We start from the raw sequence: 25,510 nt of genomic DNA, 5'->3' as shown, positions 1-25,510 counted from the left end.
GTTTTCGATATAGGGTGGTGTTAATGTGACCATCACTTATTTGCACCGTGGTGTCAAGAAAGTGGACCTCCCGTGTAGATTGGTCCAGGCTGAGGTTGATGGTGGGGTGGAAGCTGTTGAAATCGTGGTGGAATTTTTCCAGAGTCTCCTTCCCATGGGTCCAGATGATGAAGATGTCATCAATGTAGCGTAGGTAGAGAAGGGGCGTGAGTGGACGAGAGCTGAGGAAGCGTTGTTCCAGGTCGGCCATAAAGATATTGGCATATTGTGGGGCCATGCGGGTGCCCATAGCAGTGCCACTGATCTGGAGATATATATTGTCATCAAATTTGAAATAGTTGTGTGTAAGTATAAAGGCACAGAGCTCAGCAGCCAGTTGTGCTGTGGCATCATCAGGGATAGTGTTCCTGACAGCTTGTATTCCATCTGTGTGTGGGATGTTTGTGTAGAGAGCCTCTACATCCATGGTGGCTAGGATGGTGTTTTCTGGGAGGTGACCAATGCATTGTAGTTTCCTCAGGAAATCAGTGGTGTCACGGAGATAGCTGGGAGTGCTGGTGGCATAGGGTCTGAGTAAAGAGTCCATATATCCAGACAGTCCTTCAGTAAGAGTGCCAATGCCCGAGATGATGGGGCGTCCAGGATATCCGGGTTTGTGGATCTTGGGTAGTAGATAGAATAACCCTGGTCGGGGCTTTAGGGGTATGTTGATTTCTTCTGGTGTTAGTGTAGGGAGTGTCCTGAGTAGATGCTGTAGTTTCTTAGTGTATTCCTCAGTGGGATCTGAGGGAAGTGGCCTGTAGAATTTGGTATTGGAGAGTTGTCTGGCGGCCTCCTTTTGGTAGTCAGACCTGTTCATGATGACAACGGCACCTCCTTTATCAGCCTCTTTGCTGATAATGTCAGGGTGGTTTCTGAGGCTGTGGATGGCATTGCATTCTGCACGACTTAGGTTGTGAGGCAAGCGATGTTGTTGTTCCACGATTTCTGCCTGTGCACGCCGGCGGAAGCATTCAATGTATAGGTCCAGACTGTCATTTGGACCCTCTGGAGGAGTCCATGTGGAGTTCTTCTTCTTGTGCTGTTGGTGGGAGGGCACCTGTGTATCAGTGCACTGTTCAGTGTTGCCCTGGAAGTATTCTTTGAGTCGGAGACGGCGAAAGTAGGCTTCCAGATTGCCACAGAACTGTATCATGTTGGTGGGGGTGGCAGGGCAGAAAGAGAGTCCCCGAGATAGGACAGACTTTTATTCTGGGCTGAGTGTGTAGTTGGATAGATTGACGATATTGCTGGGTGGGTTGGGGTACCACGGTTGTGGCCCCATGTGGCAGGTAGGAGTTTAGACAGCTTACAGTCCTTTTTCCTTTGTAGAGAGGTGTAGTGAGTAATGTAGATCTCCTGTCTTATTTTAGTGAAGTCCGTTTGTATAGAAGTTTGGTTATTAATGAGAGTCTCCAGGTTGGAGAGCTCTTTTTTGATGTTTTCCTGTTTGCTGTATAGGATGCTGATCAGGTGGTTCCTCAGTTTTTTTGATAGAGTATGACATAATCTCTCACTGTGGTCTGTGTAGTATGTAGATAGCAGTGGATTTTTTACCTTTAGTCCATTTGGTATGATGTCCATCCGTTTGCATTTGGAAAGGTAGATGATATCTGTCTGCATTTGTGCAAGTTTCTTCATGAGGTTGATGGATTTCCACTCCATATGGCTAAATGCAGTGCCTTGCATGGTGTCAAGTATCAGAGGGGTAGCCGTGTTAGTCTGGATCTGTAAAAGCAGCAAAGAATCCTGTGGCACCTTATAGACTAACAGACATGGCATCATCACTATCCCTGATGATGCCACAGCACAACTGGCTGCTGAGCTCTGTGCCTTTATACTTACACACAACTATTTCAAATTTGATGACAATATATATCTCCAGATCAGTGGCACTGCTATGGGCACCCGCATGGCCCCACAATATGCCAATATCTTTATGGCCGACCTGGAACAACGCTTCCTCAGCTCTCGTCCACTCACGCCCCTTCTCTACCTACGCTACATTGATGACATCTTCATCATCTGGACCCATGGGAAGGAGACTCTGGAAAAATTCCACCACGATTTCAACAGCTTCCACCCCACCATCAACCTCAGCCTGGACCAATCTACACGGGAGGTCCACTTTCTTGACACCACGGTGCAAATAAGTGATGGTCACATTAACACCACCCTATATCGAAAACCTACCGACCGCTATGCCTACCTTCATGCCTCCAGCTTCCATCCCGGACACATCACACGATCCATTGTCTACAGCCAAGCACTGAGGTACAACCGCATCTGCTCTAACCCCTCAGACAGAGACCAACACCTACAAAATCTCCACCAAGCATTCTCAAAACTACAATACCCGCACGAGGAAATAAGGAAACAGATCAACAGAGCCAGACGTGTACCCAGAAGCCTCCTACTGCAAGACAAACCCAAGAAAGAAACCAACAGGACTCCGCTGGCCATCACATACAGCCCCCAGCTAAAACCCCTCCAACGCATCATCAAGGATCTACAACCCATCCTGGACAATGATCCCACACTTTCACAGGCCTTGGGTGGCAGGCCAGTCCTTGCCCACAGACAACCTGCCAACCTGAAACATATTCTCACCAGTAACTGCACACCGCACCATAATAACTCTAGCTCAGGAACCAATCCATGCAACAAACCTCGACGCCAACTCTGCCCACATATCTACACCAGCGACACCATCACAGGACCTAACCAGATCAGCCACACCATCACTGGTTCATTCACCTGCACATCCACCAATGTAATATACGCCATCATATGCCAGCAATGCCCCTCTGCTATGTACATCGGCCAAACTGGACAGTCTCTACGGAAAAGGATAAATGGACACAAATCAGACATTAGGAATGGCAATATACAAAAACCTGTAGGAGAGCACTTCAACCTCCCTGGCCACACTATAGCAGACCTTAAAGTGGCCATCCTGCAGCAAAAAAACTTCAGGACCAGACTTCAAAGAGAAACTGCTGAGCTTCAGTTCATCTGCAAATTTGACACCATCAGCTCAGGATTGAACAAAGACTGTGAATGGCTTGCCAACTACAGAACCAGTTTCTCCTCTCTTGGTTTTCACACCTCAGCTGCTAGAACAGGGCCTCATCCTCCCTGACTGAACTGACCTCGTTATCTCTAGCTTGCTTGCTAGCATATATATACCTGCCCCTGGAAATTTCCACTACATGCATCTGAGGAAGTGGGTATTCACCCACGAAAGCTCATGCTCCAAAACGTCTGTTAGTCTATAAGGTGCCACCGGATTCTTTGCTGCTTTTACAGATCCAGACTAACACGGCTACCCCTCTGATACTTGGCAGCTGGATATGTAATCCAGGTCCTGCATGGTCCCTACTCCTACAATTGGTACTCTGCTTAACCCATGCACCAAGTTCTTTAGGTTCTCGTTGTCTCTAAGAAGCATTTTTAAAATGAATGTTAGCAACTTAGCATTGCAAGGTGCATGCTTTCCTTCTCCTGCATGAATCTGGCTGGCAGCCAGTCCTGATGGAGCACACACCATTGTTTGCTGACCAAAGGACACAACCTCTTCAGCAGACCCAACCAAAAGGAAAACATCGTGATCCTGGAGGTTGTGCTGATGAGTTCATCCACCGCCATAGAAGGATATTGAAACACTGCAAGGTCAAGTGCATTTTTTAAGGGACATGACTCCAGGGTCTTTTGCTCCATATCTGTCTGCAAGTCAAAAATTGTTTGGTTGTGTTGACAGCAGCATTGATTCCTTCCTGTTTCATCTGCAGGGCGTTTACACCTTGGACTCGCTGGGCTTTATTTTTTTCCCCTGAATTGCTTCCATCTCCATTGTCAGAGTTGTCAGCTTTTAGTGCTGTAGGTTATCAGCATCTGTTCCACCTGGTCTGTTTACTTTTCTTGGCTGTGAATCTCTCTCTTAAAGGGTTCTATTAAAAAACTCACAAGTCTAAACTGTACTACTCTGTGCTTCCTCTGATTGCTATCAATGGACCAAATTCTGCCCCTCAGAGCTTGTTAGCTGGAATCCCATGTATGCATCTGAGGACAGAATTTAGCTCTGTCTCTGCAAACTGATTTCAAGAGCACCCAGCTTGCCAGAGAAGGAACTAGGCAGGGAAGGTGATTGCTTTTTACCTTCAACGCTCATTTCTCTTACTGTCTGGGATTTTTCCAGTGTTTCTGAGGGGTTTGAAGTGGAGGCTAGTTTTCCTTGTTTTGTTGTGATTATTAACATAGCACTTGAGATGTGCATGGCTCTTAACAAAGGCATGAAAGACAAGACACCTTCTTACTTATGGGAGCATGTCATGCAGCACACTTGCATGATTGAGTCCTAAATTAGAAAGTTAACACACAAGACATACATCAGAATGTGCATGTGGGAAGGGAAAAGTGAGGCCCAAACCAGAGGAAAGGGAACAATGATATTAGTAATTATTATATAAAAATAAGCTCTCCTATCTAATTTTTTTTAGCGAGATCATGAGTAAGGCTGTGAGTTTGTCACAGAGGTCACAGAAGACATGGATTCTGTGACTTTCCAGGACCTTGGATCTTTTGCAGTGGCTGGTGTGACTGGCCCAAGGGTTGCCTGAATTACTCAGGCAGCCCCTGGGCCAGCTTCCCTAGCTACTGCTGAGGAAGTTTCAGGCCACCATGTCCTCCTCCTCCAGCAGCAGCAGCAGCAGGAGTTTGAGTGGGAGGCTCACAGCAAGAGGTTGGTGTGCTAGAGGGAGTGAGGGCTCTGTGCAGCACTTACCTTGGGGGGCGCTCCCTGGAAGTGGCAACATCCCACAGCTCCTAGGCAGAGGGGACACCAGGGAGCTCTGCGTACTGCCTCTGCCTGCAGGCACCACCCCTACAACTCCTATTGGCTGAGGTTCCCAGCCAATGGGAGCTGTGGAGCTAGTGCTCTGGGCGGAAGCAGCATGCAGAGCTGTCTGATTGCACCTCCGTCTATGAGCTTTGTGAGGGGGATATCATTGCTTCTGAGGAGGCATGGAGCCTGCTAGCCCCGCCACCCCCCACCAACACCCCTGCCACCAACGGCTCCCGGGCCGTTGTCCACCCTCCCAGCACCCATGGCACCTCCCTGGCTGCCCCTCCCACCCAGGCTGCCCCCCCACCCCCACCAGGGGTATATAGTACAAGTCCTGGACAGGTCATGGGCTGTGAATTTTTGTTTACTGCCCATGACCCATCCACGACTTTTATTAAAAATAGCCATGACTAAAACATAGCCTTAATCATGAGATAAAGATCTGTTATATAAATCTCTTTCTATATTGATTAGATGGCAATGGGGAGTATCAGAGTGGAGAGGCGTAGCATAAAGCCATAGGAGCTGAAAGCAGTTGGGTGGGGTGGGGAAGGGGGATCTTATATTTCACATTAATGATGCTTATGCTAGGATGTCACTTTACATATTCAAAGCACTGTGCAGACATTTACTAGCCCTCACAACATCCCTAGGAGATAAGTAAGGATCATTCCTATTGTATAGATGAGGCAGACTTTTCCAGCTATGTGTTATATTGTTTATCAGCTACACCCCTGCTTTCAAAGAGAGGTATGTAAAAATAGAGGATTTTTTGGCTCTACTCAAGCACTCACAAGAATACATAATATAATTACTTGAATGAACTTTTCCTCTCCTACAAAAGAATGTTGAGAATCTTAAAAATAGAAAGTATCTAAACCAGCTGCTTTAGTCAGTTTCTCTCCTAATACAAACTGTTTTATGTGAAAAGTGCTAACCACTTGCAATCCACAGAAAACTAAGGTAACATTTTCCCATATTTGCTTATGTCTCACATGTTCCTTGTCAAATAGGATAAAAGCAGGAGTTAAATGGCATCTAGGGCCCAGTCCTGGTTCTCTCCGAAATACAGGTACAAGTAATAAAAATGCACTTAACTGAATAAAGTAACAAGGAATAGTGCAAGAAAGTTTTCTTTAGCCTGTTTTGGAGCTAAACTGGATGGGAAACATTTTTCCCATCCTGCAAAGATTTTGAGATTTCTAAAGTGTTTCCCACCCTGTGGAAGTAGAGAAAGAACTGACAGGGATTTGTAGGGGATCTTAATGAATGACAGTCTCTGTTAGCAAGAGTTAGGCTAGCTGTAACCCTAATAAAGCGAGATTTGTAGAAGTGAGGATTGTGTGAGGCGAGTGGGGAAGAACTGTGTGAGAAGTTGTTGCGACCTTGTGTCGATAATGAGGAATGTAGACTGGCATCTAAACAGAAGTGAGAAAAATAAGATATCAAGATGGCCTATGTATAAACAAAATGCAGCTGTTGCTTATTATTATATGAAACAAAAAGTATAAATGCTTGCTGTAATTGTTTACCTGGAGAGAGACCTGCCTACGTGGGGGAAATCCTGTGTCCTAGCGCACTCCCTCCCTCTATACAATTGTAAAGAGAAAAAAAATTATTTGACTCTGCTGCACACAACCAAAAAGTGAGAACTAAGTTTTTCTCCAACACATCCCAAACCAGGACAAAAAGTCAAAATCTCAAAATGTTTCACAAACTAAAAAGCCAAAAATGTTTCTGTTCCAGTCGATTAAAACATTTCATTTTTTATAAATAGTGATTAGCTTCCATTTCAAAATGAAAAATCATTTCAAACCAGAAAGACAGAATTTTTTTTAGAAAATGTCAAAACACCAGGTTTCAAAAAATCTCAAAACTTCTTTTTCCGAAAATACTTCAAGTCAAGAAAGTCAGCAAAATTGAGCCGTTCCCATGAAAACTTCCAGTTTTGATGAATCTGTATTTAACAAAAACATGTTTTGTTGAAAAATTCTTAACAATCTGTACCAACTGATTCCTGGCATGTTTTAAATGCAGTTCACAGGACTAAAGCTAGAGCAGTTAGACCACAATTCACCAAAGCAATAAGCACATGGTTAGAGTGCATTGACTAGCGTTGGACAGGGATGGGGATCACTCTCATGCCTAGAGTTAAGCATCGGCTTAAGTTTGTTGAACAAGGGCCTTAAATCACTAAACATATTTAATTCAAATAAGTCTCTCTTCCTTTCTTTGCACTTTGATGAATACTTCCTAGCACGCTGTACCTAGTGATTGAGGAGGCTAACGGGAAAAAGACATTTCAAACTTTGCAGATCAGAAATGTCAGAATAAATAAGCCACTTTCCTGGGGTAACAGGTGCAAAAATAAACAAAAATAAAATAGCCACCAGTGGCCCTTTTTTATTATAGCTACTGTATTTTTAAAGTGTGGGGAGGATTTTCTTGTGGCTAAAGCACAAAATTAGGCATCATGAGTTCTAGGTTCAGTTCCCAACTCTGCCACATATTTCCCATCAAATGCTGGGCAAGTTACTTAACTATTCTGGGTCACAGTTTCCTGTATAACAGGGATAATACTGGAGCACTGACAGGTCCAATTTATTACTAACTTAAAGTACTTTGAGATCCCCTTGTGGAAGGTGCTACAGAAGTGCCAAATATTATTATCTGTGAGGATAATGCAACTAATTGCATAAGGACACTTTGTAAGGGAAGATGCAGGGCAGAGAACAGCACATGCTGCAATGTTTATAGAAGAGGTGGGCAGGAGGTTGTAACTAAGAGGCAAAATGATCAGAGCTCTTTGCAGACTGATAAAGCCCAAACAACCTCAGCATTTGCAGGTGACCTCCTATATACACTCAAGAGTCCACTGAAGTATTTCGTGTCATTTAATCTCCTGATGCAAACATCTGTCAATTGTAAGTGATCATTGCCCACAGCAACCCTGTCTTGTGTAATGACTTACATAATATTTCTAGGCTATCATAACAACTAGTGGGGCTGTTCTAGACTTCGTCCACACCCCATATTTGTGCCTTATGCGCATCATTAGAGAATTTTCCACATGAAACCATTTGTGTGATGTAAGATATGATGGCAAATAGATTTTTTGGCTCATGCCTGGATTCTGAGGCACTGTTTGTAGCACATTACTACTCTTTTTCAGTGTTCAGAGCCAATGGGAACACATGGGCTACAATGGTCATATTGCTTTAGCTTCAACAAAGGAAGCTTTGGAATGATTGAACAGGGATGTTCTGAAGTAACTCTTTTTTGACATTGCCTCAAACTAGACTCTGTTTTGAGATGTCTATTTCATCAATACAATTTAAATAATTCTCTGATGACACTACTTTGAATTGCAGGGTTAAAGAGCTGTATTTCCAGCAAATAGCTAAAAAACCCTTCATTATAATTTGTTGTGTTTGAGCTGAACAGAAATTTCCCAGTGCTACACACATATCAAATGCCACCCACTTGCAAGCATTCCTTCTCTTGTCATGGATCAATCTAGCGCTAACCATACAGACAGAGCCTCTGTATAAATCATTTCCCCACTACACTGGTTTCAAGTACATTTTCCTACATTGTAAAAAGCAGAACAAAGGATGTTTCAAATGTCATAAACTTAGTATTTCTACTGAGAGTCCAGAAGTACTTAGTGTTTTCTTTTTTTACAATTACAATTTTGATAACTACAGTTGTATCTGACTTTTCACACTGTTATGATTAATTGGTTCTTTCGGTGCCCATTATCTAAAAGTGATGATTTTCCCAGAGAGAGCTCTCCGGGCATCCTTAACCAACCTATTAATGTTGTGTAGGTTGGATGGAAAGCCATTTGACACATTGCAATGGGATCAAAACAAGCCAAAAAATCCACATAGCACATTTTCACTTAGTGCCACGAGAAAAAGAAAAATGTAATGACACCACTGTTATTCTGCTACTTGAAGTAGCTGGTAAATACTCAAAGACCGATCCAGCATGCCATCACGTAGCTTGGGAACATAAGGACATAAGAACGGCTGTACTGGGTCAGACCAAAGGTCCATCTAGCCCAGTATCCTGTCTACCAACAGTGGCCAATGCCAGGTGCCCCGGAGGGTGTGGACCTAACAGGCAATGATCATCCTGCCATCCATCTCCATCCTCTGACAAACAGAGGCTAGGGACACCATTACTTACCAGTCCTGGCTAATAGCCATTAATGGACTTCATCACCATGAATTTATCCAGTTCTCTTTTAAACACTGTTCGTCCTTGCCTTCACAACCTCCTCAGGTAAGGAGTTCCACAGGTTGACTGTGCACTGTGTGAAGAACTTCCTTTCATTTGTTTTAAACCTGCTGCCCATTAATTTCATTTGTGACTCCTAGTTCTTGTATTATGGGAATAAGTAAATAACTTTTCCTTATCTACTTTCTCCACATCACTCATGATTTTATATACCTCTATCATATCCCCCCTTAGTCTCCTCTTTTCCAAGCTGAAGAGTCCTAGCCTCTTTAATGTCTCCTCATATGGGACCCATTCCAAACCCCTAATCATTTTAGTTGCCCTTTTCTGAACCTTTTCTAGTGCCTGTATATCTTTTTTGAGATGAGGAGACCACATCTGTATGCAGTATTTGAGATGTGGGCGTACCATTGATTTATATAAGGACAATAATATATTCTCAGTCTTATTCTCTATCCCCTTTTTAATGATTCCTAACATCCTGTTTGCTTTTTTGACTGCCTCTGCACACTGTGTGGACATCTTCAGAGAACTATCCACGATGACTCCAAGATCTTTTTCCCAACTTGTTGTAGCTAAATTAGACCCCATCTCATTGTATGTATAGTTGGGGTTATTTTTTCCAATGTGCATTACTTTACATTTATCCACATTACATTTCATTTGACATTTTGTTGCCTAGTCACTTAGTTTTGTGAGATCTTTTTGAAGTTCTTCATAGTCTGCTTTGGTCTTAACTATCTTGAGCAGTTTAGTATCATCTGCAAACTTTGCCACCTCACTGTTTTCCCCTTTCTCAAGATCATTTATGAATAAGTTGAATAGGATTGGTCTGAGGACTGACCCTTGGGGAACACCACTAGTTACTCCTCTCCATTCTGAGAATTTACCATTAATTCCTACCCTTTGTACCCTGTCTTTTAACTAGTTCTCAATCCATGAAGGGACCTTCCCTTTTATCCCATGACAGCTTAATTTAAGTAAGAGCCTTTGGTGAGGGACCTTGTCAAAGGCTTTCTGGAAATCTAAGTACACTATGTCCACTGGATTCCCCTTGTTCACGTTTGTTAACCCCTTCAAAGTACTCTAATAGATTAGTAAGACACGATTTCCCTTTACAGAAGCCAGGTTGCCAACCCCAGGGAGTCAAGCCAGGTTGACTATTGCTCAACAGTTTATGTTTTTCTATGTGTCTGACACTTTTATTCTTAACTATTCATTTGACTAATTTGCTCGGTACCGATATTAGACTTATCGGTCTGTAATTGCTGGGATCACCTCTAGAGCCCTTTTCAAATATTGGTATTACATTAGCTAACTTCCAGTCATTGGGTACTGAAGCCGATTTAAAGGACAGGTTACAAACCTTAGTTAATAGTTCCGCAACTTCACATTTGAGTTCTTTCAGAACTCCTGGGTGATTGACAAGATCACAATCAAGGTGTCATGACAATATTGTTTACCTCGACATATGAATAAAACTGGGTCACAGATGTGTTAAATTTTTGTTTCATAATTAGAATAGGCTGGATTCTGCTTTCACGCTGGACTTCAGTGGTATTTATTCCTGATCTGCACAGGTGAAAGACCTTGATCTAGCAAACCGTGTAAGCATAGGCTGACAGCATGTGCGTAGTCCCAGTTACTATCCAGCCACTTGATTTCAAGAGGACTACTTAGAGTTAAATGTATGCTCAAGTGGTTTGCTGGATCAGGGCCTGAAGTGAGATCAGAATCAGACCCTGTAGAGCAGAGAAAGAGCATTTAGGAATTATTGTGTTTGCATCTGAAAGCTATGATTTAAAACTAATTTGTGACGCATACTTAGAGGGGAATTTTTGCATATTTCTCTCAGTGAAACTGCTCAGCCATATTCAGATATATACATTCTTCTTCTGGATACATGCTGTCTAACACCAGCCATTCCCTGTCTGGCATTCATATTTCAATACTAAGCTGTCAGTGTATTTGAATTTAAAATGTTCCTATTCATAGATTTTCATGTTGGCATAATATTCTATGAAATTCTAAAAAAATCTAAATAAATCCGAACATTTTTGTAGGTCTGAGTTCTAAGCATTACATAATACTTTTGCTAATGCCACTTTGAAAACCACTGGGGACGGGGCAGAGGGGGAGAAAAGAAAGAACCTCTGTTCATTAGGATCCATTAGTTCCTAATGTAATATCTCCACTACTTAATGACCCTATTCTAGTTTGATCATCCTTATTCAAGTATTGCCTCTAGATAGAAATTGTAGTTCCATCTATAGGTGCACAATGAATGCATAGATAGGAAGATTTGTTCATTCACTGGTAAGTGGTTACAGAAATTGTGTACGTTTATAAAGAAATACCTTTTTTGTCAGTCAGTAACACACATAAGCATGTGATTAACTTTAAGCATGTGAGCAAGCCTGTGCTAGAGCAGGGTCAAAATGATGTGCTTATTTGTACTTTAAACTAACAACTATTACTAAAGGCTGATCTAAGGCAAGGAAGCTGGAACCCAAGGAGAGGAATTAGCCCCCTGTGAGGAGCTGGCCCACTGTGTTGTATACCCTGTGCATTCTCATAGATAAAGTACATTTACCATGTTCCTGATGCAAAGTATCCCCACATCGACTCATCAACTTCCTGACAATATAGCATGTTGTGGGAAAGTGTTCAGACATAGTCGCACAGTGAATAAATCATATCTGAAGAGGAACAGCCAGAGCTCAGACAATCCAGTCAAGCAATAATTATTAATTACAAAGAGATTGAACTTGATTATTGTACTGTAGTTTCCACCAATGCTCTTTTGAGTCATTTGGTAAAGGTATTGCAGATGGGACCCTGAAACAGCTATTTAAAAAAAAAACCCTTCTAGAATTTATTAAAATTTCTCACTGGCTTTTAACAGAATGTTGAATGGTAAACAGGTCTTGTCTTAAGTTCTATAATTGATTAAGACAAAATAGGGAGGAGAAAGTGACATTTCCTGGGAAATTTTTTTTGAATACCACCAGTTCAATTGATTCCTGTTCCCGGGGTATATTTTAGCTGTGATGTATTGATGTTACAAGTATGCATTCATCTAAGTTTGAGACCATAACTTCATTTCAATTGGACAAAAGTATCCCTGAGTTAATTTCATTGATTTAAATGGAGTTACATTGGTCCAACTTGAGCCTAGGGATCTTTAACTTACTGGAAGTCCTATATTATATGCCTGGGCAGAACCCATCATCAGCATGGACGCATGTCCTCTGGAATGTTGGCTGGAGCATGAAGGGACATATGAATCTTTAGTGCATCTGGCACTAAACATCTCGCAATGCCAGCTACGACAGTGCCATGAGAACACCTGTTCTCACTTTCAGGTGACATAGTAAATAAGAAGCAGCAGCATTATCTTCTGCAAATGTAAACAAACTTGTTTGTCAAAGTGATAGGTTGAACAAGAAGCAGGACTGAGTGGACTTGGAGGCACTAAAATTTTACTTTTTTTATTTTTGAATGCAGTTTTTTCCACATAATTCTATATTTGTAAGTTCAACTTTCATGATAAAGAGATTGCACTACAGTACTTGTATTAGGTGAACTGAAAAATACTATTTATTTTGATGTTTACAGTGCAAACATTTGTAATAAAAATAAATATAAAGTGAGTACTGCACACTTTGTATTCTGTGTTATAACTGAAATCAATATATTTGAAAATGTAGAAAGCATCCAAATATTTAAATAAATGGTATTCTATTATTGTTTAACTGTGCGATTTATTGTGATTAATTTTTTTAATCTAGAAATAATATGAGTGGTGGAGGAAACTGAAAACAAAACCCAAAGCCCAACTGATTTGGAGATTTAAAAACAGATTTTGCTGGGTATCAGTAATTAATACAAGTTTAGATAACCTGTCTGAAAGGAGGAACTCTGGCTTTAGCAGAAGAATTGCTATTTCTAATCCAGGCAAACAGTGACATTTTGCCAATAATTGTTTGTTTACTGAATATAAATGTTAAAAGTAGTAGCACACAATCAATTCCATTACAATTTGGACGTTCCTGAATGAATGAACTCAAAGTTCTAAAAATCAATTTCATGCATTCATCTCTCCATTAATAACATATTAATCTCTGTAGTACTTCTGAAGCACAGTGACTTCAAGGATCTCACTTGGACTATGTAAACATTAATTAAAAGTAATTGAACCAACCAGGGCTGCCCTCAACACAGCTGTCAGGGAGCTAGTTATGGGCTTTCAAATGCTCAGGCTAGTATTTTGCCAACCCCAGGGAGTTTAGAGCAGCCTGCTCTCAGCTACAGCAGCCAGTGATGGCACCCAGGCAACTGTCAGTCAGATTGGGATTGTCAGAATACAGTACACTCTAGCCACATACCCCACAATACCCAACGTGCCGAGAGGTGGAAGTGTGGGGGCAGAAGTCATTTAGGCCAGCTGTGATCTCCCACACACCGCAGGAATACTCAGTTGACTAGATTCAGCTGTTTTCTGGCCCCTGTGCACCACTATGTCTAGGGATCCCCATGGTTGCAGTTTTGGCAGCATCCTCCAAATGGTTACTGGTTGTCACTGACTTATTCAGTAAAGACAAGTGTGACGAAGCACAAGTGATCATTTCCCCCTGTCCACGAAAGCCAGTTCAAATCAGAGGCTCCCTTGGTCAAAGATCCTATGACCCCACTGTCCCAGCTTTTGAAGATTTTTGGAAGAATTCAATACGTTAGAAATTAATCTCTGGAAAGGGAATTTTACCATTTTTGATTTCCCCGTTTTCTTGATGGGATCCTTATAATGATGCTTTGATGCAGAATTGCCTGTTTAAAAATGTGCAGCAATTTAGTTTTCTTCTGGGATTTCATCTTCCCTCAGGACAAGGATTTACATTTGAATAGACCATATTGATATGGAAATTAATATTCCTTTGATATATCCTTGCATGTTGGCTCATCTATCATTATGGCCTAATCGTACAAGCACTAAGTATTTACTTCAAGTATTTACATACATACTATGTTTATGTATACCCAGATTCTGCAAGACATCCACAGTGATTTAGCTTTACAGTTAATTCTCCTTGTATGCCTAAATTGTGTGTGAGACAGTAAATTCTTCAGGGTAGGGACTCTCTCTTACCATGTATTGTACAGCACCCAAAACAACTGGGTCACACTCCTCATCAGAAGCTGCTAAGAAAGGCACCAAAAACTAAATAATCCTGCATGCACTTTTTTTTTAAAAAAACACAGCTACTCATTATTGCTTGGCATCCTGTTCTGAGACATGAATTGAATCTGCCTTCCTCCACTGTGAAAATATGGGAGAAATACATGCAGTTATTTCATGTAATGGCACAGCTCGCTACTGCTATGAGTTTTAAGGCTGAAGGAAAAAGTTAGAAAGAAACTAAAATGTTCTTTTTGTACAAAGCTTTTCAGGGAACTTTTCAACAAAACAAAATGAAAAATTTGAGGAGTATTTTTCTCCCTCTCTCTGGAAAAAAGAGGGGAATCCCCCAAACAACTGAAAATTTAGTCCAGCTCTAGTGTTTTTGGCATGGCCGGTGTGTGAAACTTCCCTTCGGTGAGGCTAGCCCCTGCCCCGCCTGCCCCCCCCCGCACACTGGAGCCTCAAGCCTTCCCTACGGTTGAAGGAGCCCCGGCTGTTCTGAGCCCCAGACCAGTCCACCCCAGCTGCCCTGAGTCCTGGGCCGCCGGCCGGCCAATGCTCCCCCATGCCGCCAGCTGGCCCAAGCACTGGCCAGAACCCTGGGCCGACCTCAGCTACCCTGGGCTGCTGGCCAGCCCAACCCAGCCCCGGGCCACCAGCCAGCCCAAGCCCCAAGCTCCAGGCCTCTGGCCCAAGCTGAGCCTCCACTGGCTTCAGGGGAGAAGGGGAGCGCGGGTGAGGCCTTGGGGCAGAGGTGGGCAGGGCCATAGCCTGGGTTAGGGAAGGCTTAGCATTCCCTGGCCTATTATACCTGCCACGGTATTTGGATTAGCCATTTCAGCAATTGTATCCTCTGACATCCTTTACTCCTCTGGATTTCATTGAGAGAAGAATAAGGGCATTTGTTCGAGACTTTGAGTTAAGGATTTGCTGGTATGAAGGGGTTTGTACACTTCTGGTTTATATTTATGAAAAATAAGCTAATAACATTTCTCCTCTTTTGTATACATTTTATATGGCACTTCTCTTTTGTATGTCTGAAAAGACTGATAGAGCAAATAAAAAGTATGACTATTTGATTCACTGTAACCTTTGAACACACTGTCTAATAAGGAAAGACTATTGGGATGCTATCAAAATATGTCCCTAAGTCTGTTTGCATGCTATAAAGTAGTATCTGTCTGATTTTGAAGATTATTGTATTTGAGTAAGAACTCTCCTTTGCATAAGGCAGCTTTTCCTTCTGATCATCTTAGGTTTATGACAGTCCATTGACATGGAATAGATAACTAGGTCACAAACTCTGCCTTGTGATAGGCACTCTTAAAATAGATTTATTTCAGAGAGCAAGTAAACTAAGATTGTTTGTAAATGATTGGTGTTTGACCCAGGAAGACCCCGGAAACTCAAAGTGAGTTACATTCAGCAAGAAAAGAAAATGCCTCAGAGGCCCTGTCTATAAGATGTATATATTTTACACTTGTGCAGCTACAGCAAAGAGAGCCTCCAGTGTAGATGCTCTGCACTGGTTTAAACATAAATTTAAACTGGTGCGATTCGATCCAGGTAAGTGACTGAAGTCAACTGACTTCAGTCATAGGCTCAGCTCCATAAGCAGGAGATAAGGTGGCAGCATGGCCAACGTGTTGATTCACTCAGAGACACACACTTATTGTATCACATGCACATTAGTCTTTCAGAAATCTTGTGATGGAAAGAGATGCACACATCAGAGATATCTATGCTCTCAGATGCCATATCCACTGAAGCACGTTGAGTTTACAGCAGCTTTATATAATCAGATGCTCACTGCACTTTGTGCTGTATTGGAAGGGGATAGTCAGAGGTAGCAATGATTTGGCAAACAGGGTCAGTGTTTAATTCATATTTAAGTTGGTACTTACTCATGAGGTAGCAAAAATGCTTAATTCTTGGTGTTAAACTTACATATGATTATTTTGTTACTGGACACAATCTAGAGCAGAATGATAAATAGGATGTATCATACTGTTATCATCAATGTCTTTTGGTAACATTACAGTGTCCATATATTATGAAATAGCAAATGTTTTGCACATAGTGAGAATATTTTGTCTGGCCATCTTAAAGCATTTAATGGATATAAAGCCACACAACACAACCAGTATTTTGCAAATGGGGACACTGAGTCACAGTGTCAATAGCACATGACTCAATGGCAGAACTGTAAACAGAACCCAGAAGAGCTGGCTCTTAGAAATATGCTCCCTCTTACAAGATGTGTAGTCACAGCTGCTCTCATTGCTCATATTTTCAGTGACTTTCCCCCCCTAACTACAAGATACATAGAGCTGAGCCATACACTACCTGAAAGGTATGTATTGCAGCAGGTCTTCCCCTTTGCCCCCTCCGTTCTGAAATGGTTTAAAGAAACCCACTTCACTCAGACCTATATTTGGAAAGGCCAAAACAAACCAAACCAAAAACCAAAAACAAACAAATCAAGTACATTTCATCATCAATTAGCTGGAAAAATAGACCTACAAAAGTGTTCAAATGTAAGAAAACATTTCCAAACCCTTTACAAGCTATTTTAGTCTGTGCGCCCACATCCTCCTGATAAGTAAGAGTCTGATTTGTACCAAGGGAAGATTTTCCATTCCTGTGTGAGAGCTACGCTGAGATTTTCAAAGCTCCTAGGAGCTCTGGATACTGAATTCCCATTATTTTCTAATAAGTATCTAAATCCGTTAGGGAGGCTTTGGATGCCAACCCTACCCCAACAAATCCATTCCTCCTTTAAAACTGTTTTGAGGTACTGATGAAAAGGGCTATATAAGTGCCAGTTAACTAAGATGATTTTTTCACATCTTAGCGAACGAACAACAGCTGCAGGCATGCACATGTTAAAGGAAGACCTAGAGGCTCACGATTAAGATTGCTCTCAATTGCACTTATCCAGTCCCCGGGGCATTGCTGCTGCAAAGCACCTCTGCTCCCGGCATCAAGCACAGGAGGGGCAGGAAAGTTCCCCCGTTAATGCTGCCGTGAGGACACTGGACAGGTCCTTCAAGGCTGTCACGGAAAGGCTGGAGGGAGAGCAGGGCAGATCCAGATGCACATACAGTGTAACTGCCAAGGAGAGCAGGAGACGCTGGCAGGGCTGAGAGCCAGTGCAGAGGGGAGAGTGTTGTAGGATCTTCCCCAGCAGCAGGAACTGCTCCTAGGAAGAAAGCCAGCTGGGCTGGAAGCTGCCCCCCTTGCATTTGGCTGCTACGCGCTCTCCCGTGCCAGCGCGCCCCTTTGCTCCAGGCGGGACTCTGCGGCGGAGCTGTCAGTGGTGCTGACCCGTGCGCCCAGCCCCCGCGCACCTCGCCCGGCGAGGGGTAGGTGAGGCCAGGGCTGGTCAGAGCCTGCTGGCCGGGGAGCTGCCCGGTTCCGCTCGCTGCCAGCCGTGCTCGGGGCTGCAGGCTGCAAGCGGCGCTAGTGGCTGAGCTCGCGGGCGAAGCGAGCCTCCCGCCTGGCCGGGGCGGCCGGAGCTGCACGTGGCTGGGTCCCGCTGCCAGCCTGGCGGAGCCGCGGCGAAGGGGGCCGGTTTGGGCGCAGCAGGGCTGGCCGCGCTCCGTGCAGGGGCTGAGCGCCGGGGCTGCCCCGTCAGGCGCTAGGCAGCCGGAGACCCAAGGCAGCAGCACCATGGAGATCAAGTTAAGTGGCCTCGCCGTGTTCGTGGCCCTGGCGGGCGGGTTAAGTTTCATCTCCCTGGTGGTAGCCGTAGGGACCGACTTCTGGTACATCATCGATGCCTCCAAACTGGAGCGGTTAAACAATTCCTCGGCGGCGCTGAGCTCGCACTCCGGGCTCTGGCGGACCTGCAGAGGTGAGTACCCCGCGGCCCTCTAGGCATCCGCAGGGCAGCTGCATGCAGCAGCCTTCGCGGGGCACAGCCCCCGGCGGCTGGGCGTCAGCTCGCAGAGTCGCAATGAACAACACTCCTGGACGGAGTGTGTCCCCAGCCCTGCCACTGCCTGGAGAATCTGCCCCCGGCCCAGGGTCTCTGACTCCTGAAACGGGGGCTACTCCCCCCCCTTAATGAAAGTAGGTTTATTAAATACACACAGTACCTAGGTATTATGACAGTTCCCACGGCCTAATAAGCATAGTGCGGAAGATTAAACGCCAGAGTTGCATCTCTTTATCTGTATTTAGGTACTGTAGAAATCTCACTAATTGATGAGGTGGCATATGTACCAGAAAAGCTGCACTAACTAGGCACAATAGACAATAAGAGAGTGAACCTATGAAGCGTTCCGGTCTCTTAACATAATTCATTCCTCCCCCACCCCAAGACTTAGGGTTTACAATAATACCTTTCAAAAAAAGTACAAATGTATTTTTATGTAAGTAAAACTTAAAAAAAATTATACATTTCATCATAAATGCAACCAAAATTAAGAAAGGGATCTCATGCCCCCTACATTAAAATGTAAAATTGTGTGGGTTTAAATACTTGAGTTGACTGGGGGGTGGGGACTTAAGCCAGTTTTGCCTTTTTCTTTAGATAAAAGAAATAATTTGAACATTAACCCCAAATTGTAAGATTTAAAATGACCAACAGTGATATTTTAAAGAAGGATATATGTTAAATTGAATCTTGGGCATATTTTACAGCCTTGGTCTATAATGGAAGGCTGATAAACTCTTTTGCTGGTGTGATAGGATTTTCCATTCTATTTATCTTCTCCTGGCATGCAAATCATCATGATATCTGAATGAATTTAAATTTAAAAAAAATCACAGACAAAACACACACAATGATTAATGTGTATCAAGTGGGGAGGAGAAAGGATGTTGCCTGGATATGAAAAAGTATTCAGGTGGGATTTTCAAAAGCATCAGGGTTGACCTTTGCTCCCATTCAGCAAATCTTAGCACCATTGAAATCAATGAGCGTTTGGCTGTCCTGACATCAATGACAAGGATTTCACCCAGTGAGAACACATTTAGGCCAGTACTGAAATTCTCACTCTTATTCTCAGCACACAAAAATAACTGATTAAGGGGAGGACATAGCAGGATCTGTATGCACGTGTGGAGGAGAACACACTCTAAAGTCTTCTATTTTCATTTGCAATACAAACTTCACATACTATTTCCCCACTTCTCTGTTAGCTAGGAGCAAATGCTTCCCTCTGATGAACCCTTTCTGGTATGAGACCATAAACATGACTGCTTCGCACAAACAACTTTTAAGTGAGTAACTTTTATACTATTTGCATGTCTTCACCCCCCTGCATCACATGGGATGAAAGCAAGGACCTATGTCTGGGATATATTGTATGCACTTTGGGGCAGGATTTTCACTAGGTGTGTACACAGCACCTACCACAGTAGGACCCTCATCCCTGAGCAAGGCTGTAAGGGGCTGTCACACACAATTATTAATAGCTCAGATGATGTCAAGTGTGTTCCTAAAGGACTTCAATAGGATCAGGTCTGGACCCAGGTAATTGTGCATCAGTGTATGACCTGAAAATCTCTTCAGTACTGACAATGGGATGTGCACACTTTAAGGCTCGATATTGCAAGGTGCTGAGCACCTCGTAGGAGATAACAAGCACTGTCAATTCAAATGAAGTAAGTAATTGCCTGTTTCTCAGGATAACAGATCTACTAGTGATATTTTACTATTAGCAACTATTTCACCTCTGACCCTGGATAAGTAAGTTCTCTGTGCATCAGTTTCCTTGCCATTTAATTGCTCCTGTTAAGTGATTTAAGAACTACAGATGGAAATAAAATCCAGAGGCGTAGCGAGCGTCCTCCGTACCCTCTGACCGGAGGGGGCCCCGCAAGGAAGGGGGCCCCTAAAAGTGGCAAAAAAAATGTAAGGTATAACTAAGTAAGTGACATTTATTGACACTATTGCACAATCCATGTCGGTTTTACTGACAAGACCGTGAAGTCATTATGATACATCATAATGCTATTGGCTACATCAGTTGTCTGTCGGTCAGTTTCGAATTTTAGTTGGACCCATTCAAAGAATGTGTATTTGCGTTCATAATGGCGGTCGGCAGATAAATGTTATTAATTTAGTTGTTTAGTTTTTTATCGTTTCTGCATTGTAAGGGGCCCCAGACATATGTTCGGAGGGGGCCACGTTCTTTGTTGCTACGGCCCTGATAAAATCACACCACATGATTACAGAGTTATAAGGAGGATTCAGCAAAGAACCACCAACCTGGTACTGGCTACCCCATCAATCCTGCATTGTAGGAGAAGGCCGATTGGACTAGCATTTTTCTTCTGCTGCTGCTCCTCCACACTGAAACCTCCCCAATGTTTTCTTGGGGACTGGAGAACAAATAGCAGCATGGCTCCCAAGTGAACCATGCTGCCACAAAAGAAGGCTGGGCAGTAGTGCAGAGTCACTTTGCTTGCACACAAGCTTTACTTGGCCTGACATCTGTAGGATTTCCTAGGGAATCTTGTGTGGGATTCTGCAGGTTTAGGAGGCCACACAGCCTGTCTATTCTTCTTATGGGTCTAATCCTGCAAGGTGTCAAATGGCTCCAATTCCCATCAACTTCATTTGCACTGTGCAAGATTAGGCCTTGGGCAGGTTGGGAAGTTGCAAAGCCCCTCTATTTCCCATCTGCTACAATGAGTGGAAGGCAGATGAGAGCTTTTTGGCCTGTTTCTTGTTGTGCTAGGAGGATGGGATAGGGGTTGAAACTTGGCGCCAATGGTGTCAGTTGTAGACAGCATTATTACCTTCATTACCATACAGAAATGCCTACCACCAGTTGTTGATTGTTACCATTAGAAGTAAACATAATGGCATTTAAGACAAAGGGGATAGTGCCTATATATATATGGCAGGCAAACACCTAGTGATTGGCAAACAAAAGATAAGTTGTGGGTGAATTTTTTTTAAAATGTCAGAGATGTTTGTCTCTGAGTTACTGGTGTTTGATTTAAATTGTACCCCAAAGTATAGTTTTCTTCACAAGCCTTTACATGCTTTTATTAAACAGAAGACTCAGGCAGGATGTCTATTTCCCATGGGATTTTTTTTTAAACAAACAAAAAGACAGACTAACAATCTTAACTAGATTAGTTTTCTATATTTTGGCATGGCATTCCACTTTGCACTAAAGTTCTTTTGTGAGTGGGGTTTTGGGCTAAGTCCTGCAGTTCCACTGAGCCTGATTCTCCACTGGCTTGCATCTTGTGTAGCAATTTGTACCTGCACAAATCAGTTGTAAATTGGTACTGCTCATGCTAGTAATTTTGCATAGAGATAAACGATTATGTAAAGTACAAGGTAGTGGAGGATCAAGTCCCTTGACATCAGTGGGAGTTTTTATCTGAACAAAGATTGCATAGTGTTAGAGCTCTGTACTTTTCAGACATGCAAAATAACATGAAATAGAACAACAACAAAAATATATTAAAAATGTGAACACTCACCCCACAGCAGCATCATGACTGGGAGTGGCAGGCACCTGGGTCAAATTTGAGTAAGTGGCATTGCAACCTGGCACAAGGGGTCACAGTGTCTCAGGTGTGGCCAAGCTGTCCTTCTGCCATGATGACAGAGGGGCAGCCAAGTCAAACTTGAGTAGCACTGCAACCCCATGCACCAAGTTGCAACTCCCAGAGCATGGGGTTGGAAAGGAGCTGCCACTGAAGACTTACTCTGCAACCCCACACCAGGGCAGGACATAGCCCCCCCATACATAAAATGAAGTAACATAAAATTCCAGAAATATATTAAAAAAATCAAAATAATTTCCCCAGGGTCCACATTGCATCTTCTCCTGCAAAATGTTCAAATAGCATCTATGTGCTGCTGCATGGATCCCAGTGTCCAGTGCAACACAGATAGACTGAGTCCCAACCCCAAACCTCTACATGTTCCATTTTCAATATGCATAGATATTTGTATGGACAAAACATGCTTCACAGCAGTTGGCAGGGGGAAGCTGGAGGTTTTGTCAGCAGGAGATGTGGGGAGGGTCGGGTCTTCATACTTTGGAAGGCATAAGTAGCGAAGTGATTGGCTGTTGGCATTTAAATGAGGGTTTACAGGAAACTTCCCAGTGAAATGAACTGGACAGTGAACACCTCAGTTCTGGTGTCTCAGCTAGTTTAGGCTGTTTTCAGACACAGAAAAGCAGTGTACTGGTTGGCACTCAATTCACATTTGGAAAGTTATTTTCACATTGTGAGGGCTAGAAGTGTAATTCAGGCAACAAAGTTTGGATTTCAAAGCACAATTTTCCAGCAAGAGCTGGATTCTGCAGCCACAGAGTTGTAGAATACAAGGGGTTCTGCTGATGACTAGACAAGTCTTGTTGGTTTGGAAACAAGAAAGCAGGTTTTCAAAACTGTCAGGAAATGGGAGAGAAAGAGGGGATGGAATGGACATGAATAAAATTGGATTTATAATGATGGTTTAGACTTAGGGGATATTGTGCGTCTCAAAGAATAAAATAATTTTTCATTCTAATTCAATTCCCATTTCTAGAAAAATTGTAGAATGGCCACTAACTTACAGAGTGGCTCACATATTTTGCATGGACAGTAGCAGTTTATTTAGAAATGACATGCTCATTGGTTAGCCTGATGAAAGACAGCCCAGTTAGAAGGACTCATTCCAATAACAGTTTGGGTAGAATATAATACAAACTAATTTTAGAGGTTTTGCATTTCAGCAGAATTAGACTTTGTGTCTGCCTTTATGCAATCCATTTACTTGGGCTCCACACAGATGCTAGAACCTGGCTGTAATAAATATAACAGTTTGTCCAGAATTGACTTACACTTCAGTTACTCTGAGCTGGTAATATTGGCTGATTAAGTGAATTGGAAAACATTTGGATACAGATTCATGTGTGGTTTTTTTTTTGAAAAGGCTGTTGAGTCAACTAGATAGGCAAACACCCTTAAGGGGTGCACCACTGATGTATCAGCTAGAGCAGCGGTTCTCAAATGTTATCAACCTGAGGACCCTCATTTTGATTTAAATTTTTTCACGGACCCCCAAGTTGCCCCACTCAGCCCCTGCCCCTACTCCATCCTTTCCCCCAAGGCCCTACCTCTTCCCTCCCCCATTCCACCCCTGCCCCTCCTTTTTCCCGCCTCTTTCTGCCCCTTCCTCCCAGTGCCTCCTGCACGCCAGGGAACAGATGTTCCAGAGTCTGCAGGAGGCACTGGGAGAGAGGGGGAGGAGTTGATCAGTGGGACCAGCAGCCCCAGACATGATTCCGCTCCATCCCCTGAGCATGCCCCGTCCCTACTCTGAATAAGTCTCAGGTTATCAAAGTCTCTTTCAGTGTCAGGGGTTGAACTGATAAAAATAAAGTAGTGATGCTCTTCTAAGCTCCATGCACAAACCAGCTGCCTCAGAAGACAGATGCCATGCAAGATGATTGGGAAGTTCTTCTTAATAACCCAATCTAAAGCCGATTGATGTCAACTGAGACAGTCCCATTCACTTCAATGAGATTTAGATCAGGGCCAACAGGATCATCCTTCATGTGCTTACAGCAAAAGTGAAATATTTATCAACATTGACATTTAAATCATCATTGTCAGGCTTCTGTTGCCATGTGGAAACTGTACAGGTGCAGTTCAACCCCACTCCTTACATAGCCCCTTTCCATATACATCTCTCATCACAGGGGTTCTCACAATGCTAGAAGATAGCTCCAAACACCTAGCCAGGCCTAGAGAAAATAGAAGTCAGAGAAGATAAGTAGTGCCTTTCAGGCATTGCCCATTCTAGAATCTAGCTCTTTTGAAATTAGAGCTGTAGCCAGATATGAGCACCCATGAACTTTGGCAATGTGAGGTTCTGGATCTGAAATCAGCAGCCCAGCCGCCTACCCTGAGTTGTCTTCCATAGGTAGTGAGTACAGCATGCCCATTCCATATGGAAGACATATTTCAGATTCAGCAAGACAAATAATGACTATAAAGCCTCCATGAGAGAGAAAGTCAAGATGTCTTACTCTGTGATCCTCTATGTCAAATATCCTCTCACAGATCAGAGCCCTAGATGGCAGAATTCTTACAGAGAAAGCTGCAGCACACTGAAGTTGTAGCCACACACACACACACACACATACACACACCTGGTGTGTAAATGTTCAGATACCTTTTTGGGCACTTTTGGTTTCAGGCTGAGTATGGAACTGGATGTGTCAAGAAGGCCTGGGAAAAATCTGTGCACTGGGCATGACAGAGCAGGAGTACTGGTGAAAGCAGAATTGTGAAAAGCCTTAGCATTCCCTCCATCAAATTTCTAATAGCTCATGCCTCCTAATCGCTCGTTTCCTTTACAAAGGGACTCTTCTTACTGTCTGCTTCAGACAGAGCCGCTGAGTCCTGACAACTTGGAAAAGATCAGGCGTGTGAGCCAAAGCTGTCTGTGCTACCAGTGCCATTATTCATGTAATCACCTCACGTCTTGTTAACCTTGATAATAGGAGACGTCATTTTGCACATGGTTAAGCTACTCAAGCAATTTCTCTAATGGAATTGATACAAGCTACATTTTATTCCACATTAGGCTTCCATTTCCTCTCTTTCCACTTTTCTCATTTTCCCTCCAACCTCACAATCAAATACCTCATGGGATGTTTATATGTTCTTCTAAAAACACTGGCCACTGTCAGATATGGGATGAGATAAACCAGTCATTTGTTCCTGCAATGCAATTTCTAAAATTCCTCTCAACTGGAGATGTGGGTTTTCCTCCGCCCTGCTAACAATAGCACTTGGTGGTGATGGAAGAGACGATCTCATTCATGCTTCTTCTCTACTTTAGAGAAACTGATTGTTCCTTTTCCTACAGTTTTGACTTTGGGGCATGACAGACGCTTGTTGGCCTCATATGGAGAGTGCAGATCAAATTGTGTTTTTTGGCTCATTTCTGCAGGGGTCCACTTTGCCAACAGCAGCACAGGATGTGCGGTAGATATAAATACCTCCATACAAAGGGTCTGAAACTTGCTTGCACTAGCAGAGTAGCTTATATGTATATAGTGCATTCAAAAATTTATGAGTCATTATTAGTGGCTCATAGACAGATCATTTGGTTTACCTAACAGAGGTGTTTACTGGAGCACAACAATTACAGGCGGAAGTTGAATGCGAATATTGTAGCCAACTACTATTGCTGGGGGAAATTCAGATACAGTCTGGATATGTAACTG

General features: G+C 43.1%; 1 protein-coding gene across 2 annotated transcripts in view; it reads left to right on the top strand.

The window, feature by feature from the left end:
* The first annotated feature begins 17,978 nt into the window (after positions 1 to 17,978).
* The window catches only part of TMEM114 (transmembrane protein 114), a 30,687-nt gene continuing 23,155 nt past the window's right edge, over positions 17,979 to 25,510 (top strand). For both annotated transcript variants that reach the window (XM_030577722.1, XM_030577720.1), the window contains exons 1-2: positions 17,979 to 18,162; positions 19,455 to 19,535. In XM_030577722.1, the coding sequence (XP_030433582.1) occupies positions 17,979 to 18,162; positions 19,455 to 19,535 (265 nt within the window). The remainder of the gene's footprint in view (positions 18,163 to 19,454; positions 19,536 to 25,510) is intronic.

The sequence above is a fragment of the Gopherus evgoodei genome, chromosome 10 (genome assembly GCF_007399415.2).
Source record: "Gopherus evgoodei ecotype Sinaloan lineage chromosome 10, rGopEvg1_v1.p, whole genome shotgun sequence".
In the NCBI taxonomy this organism is placed as follows: domain Eukaryota; kingdom Metazoa; phylum Chordata; order Testudines; family Testudinidae; genus Gopherus; species Gopherus evgoodei.
Note: the sequence above shows the minus strand (reverse complement) of the source record. Positions and strands in the feature narration are given on the sequence as shown.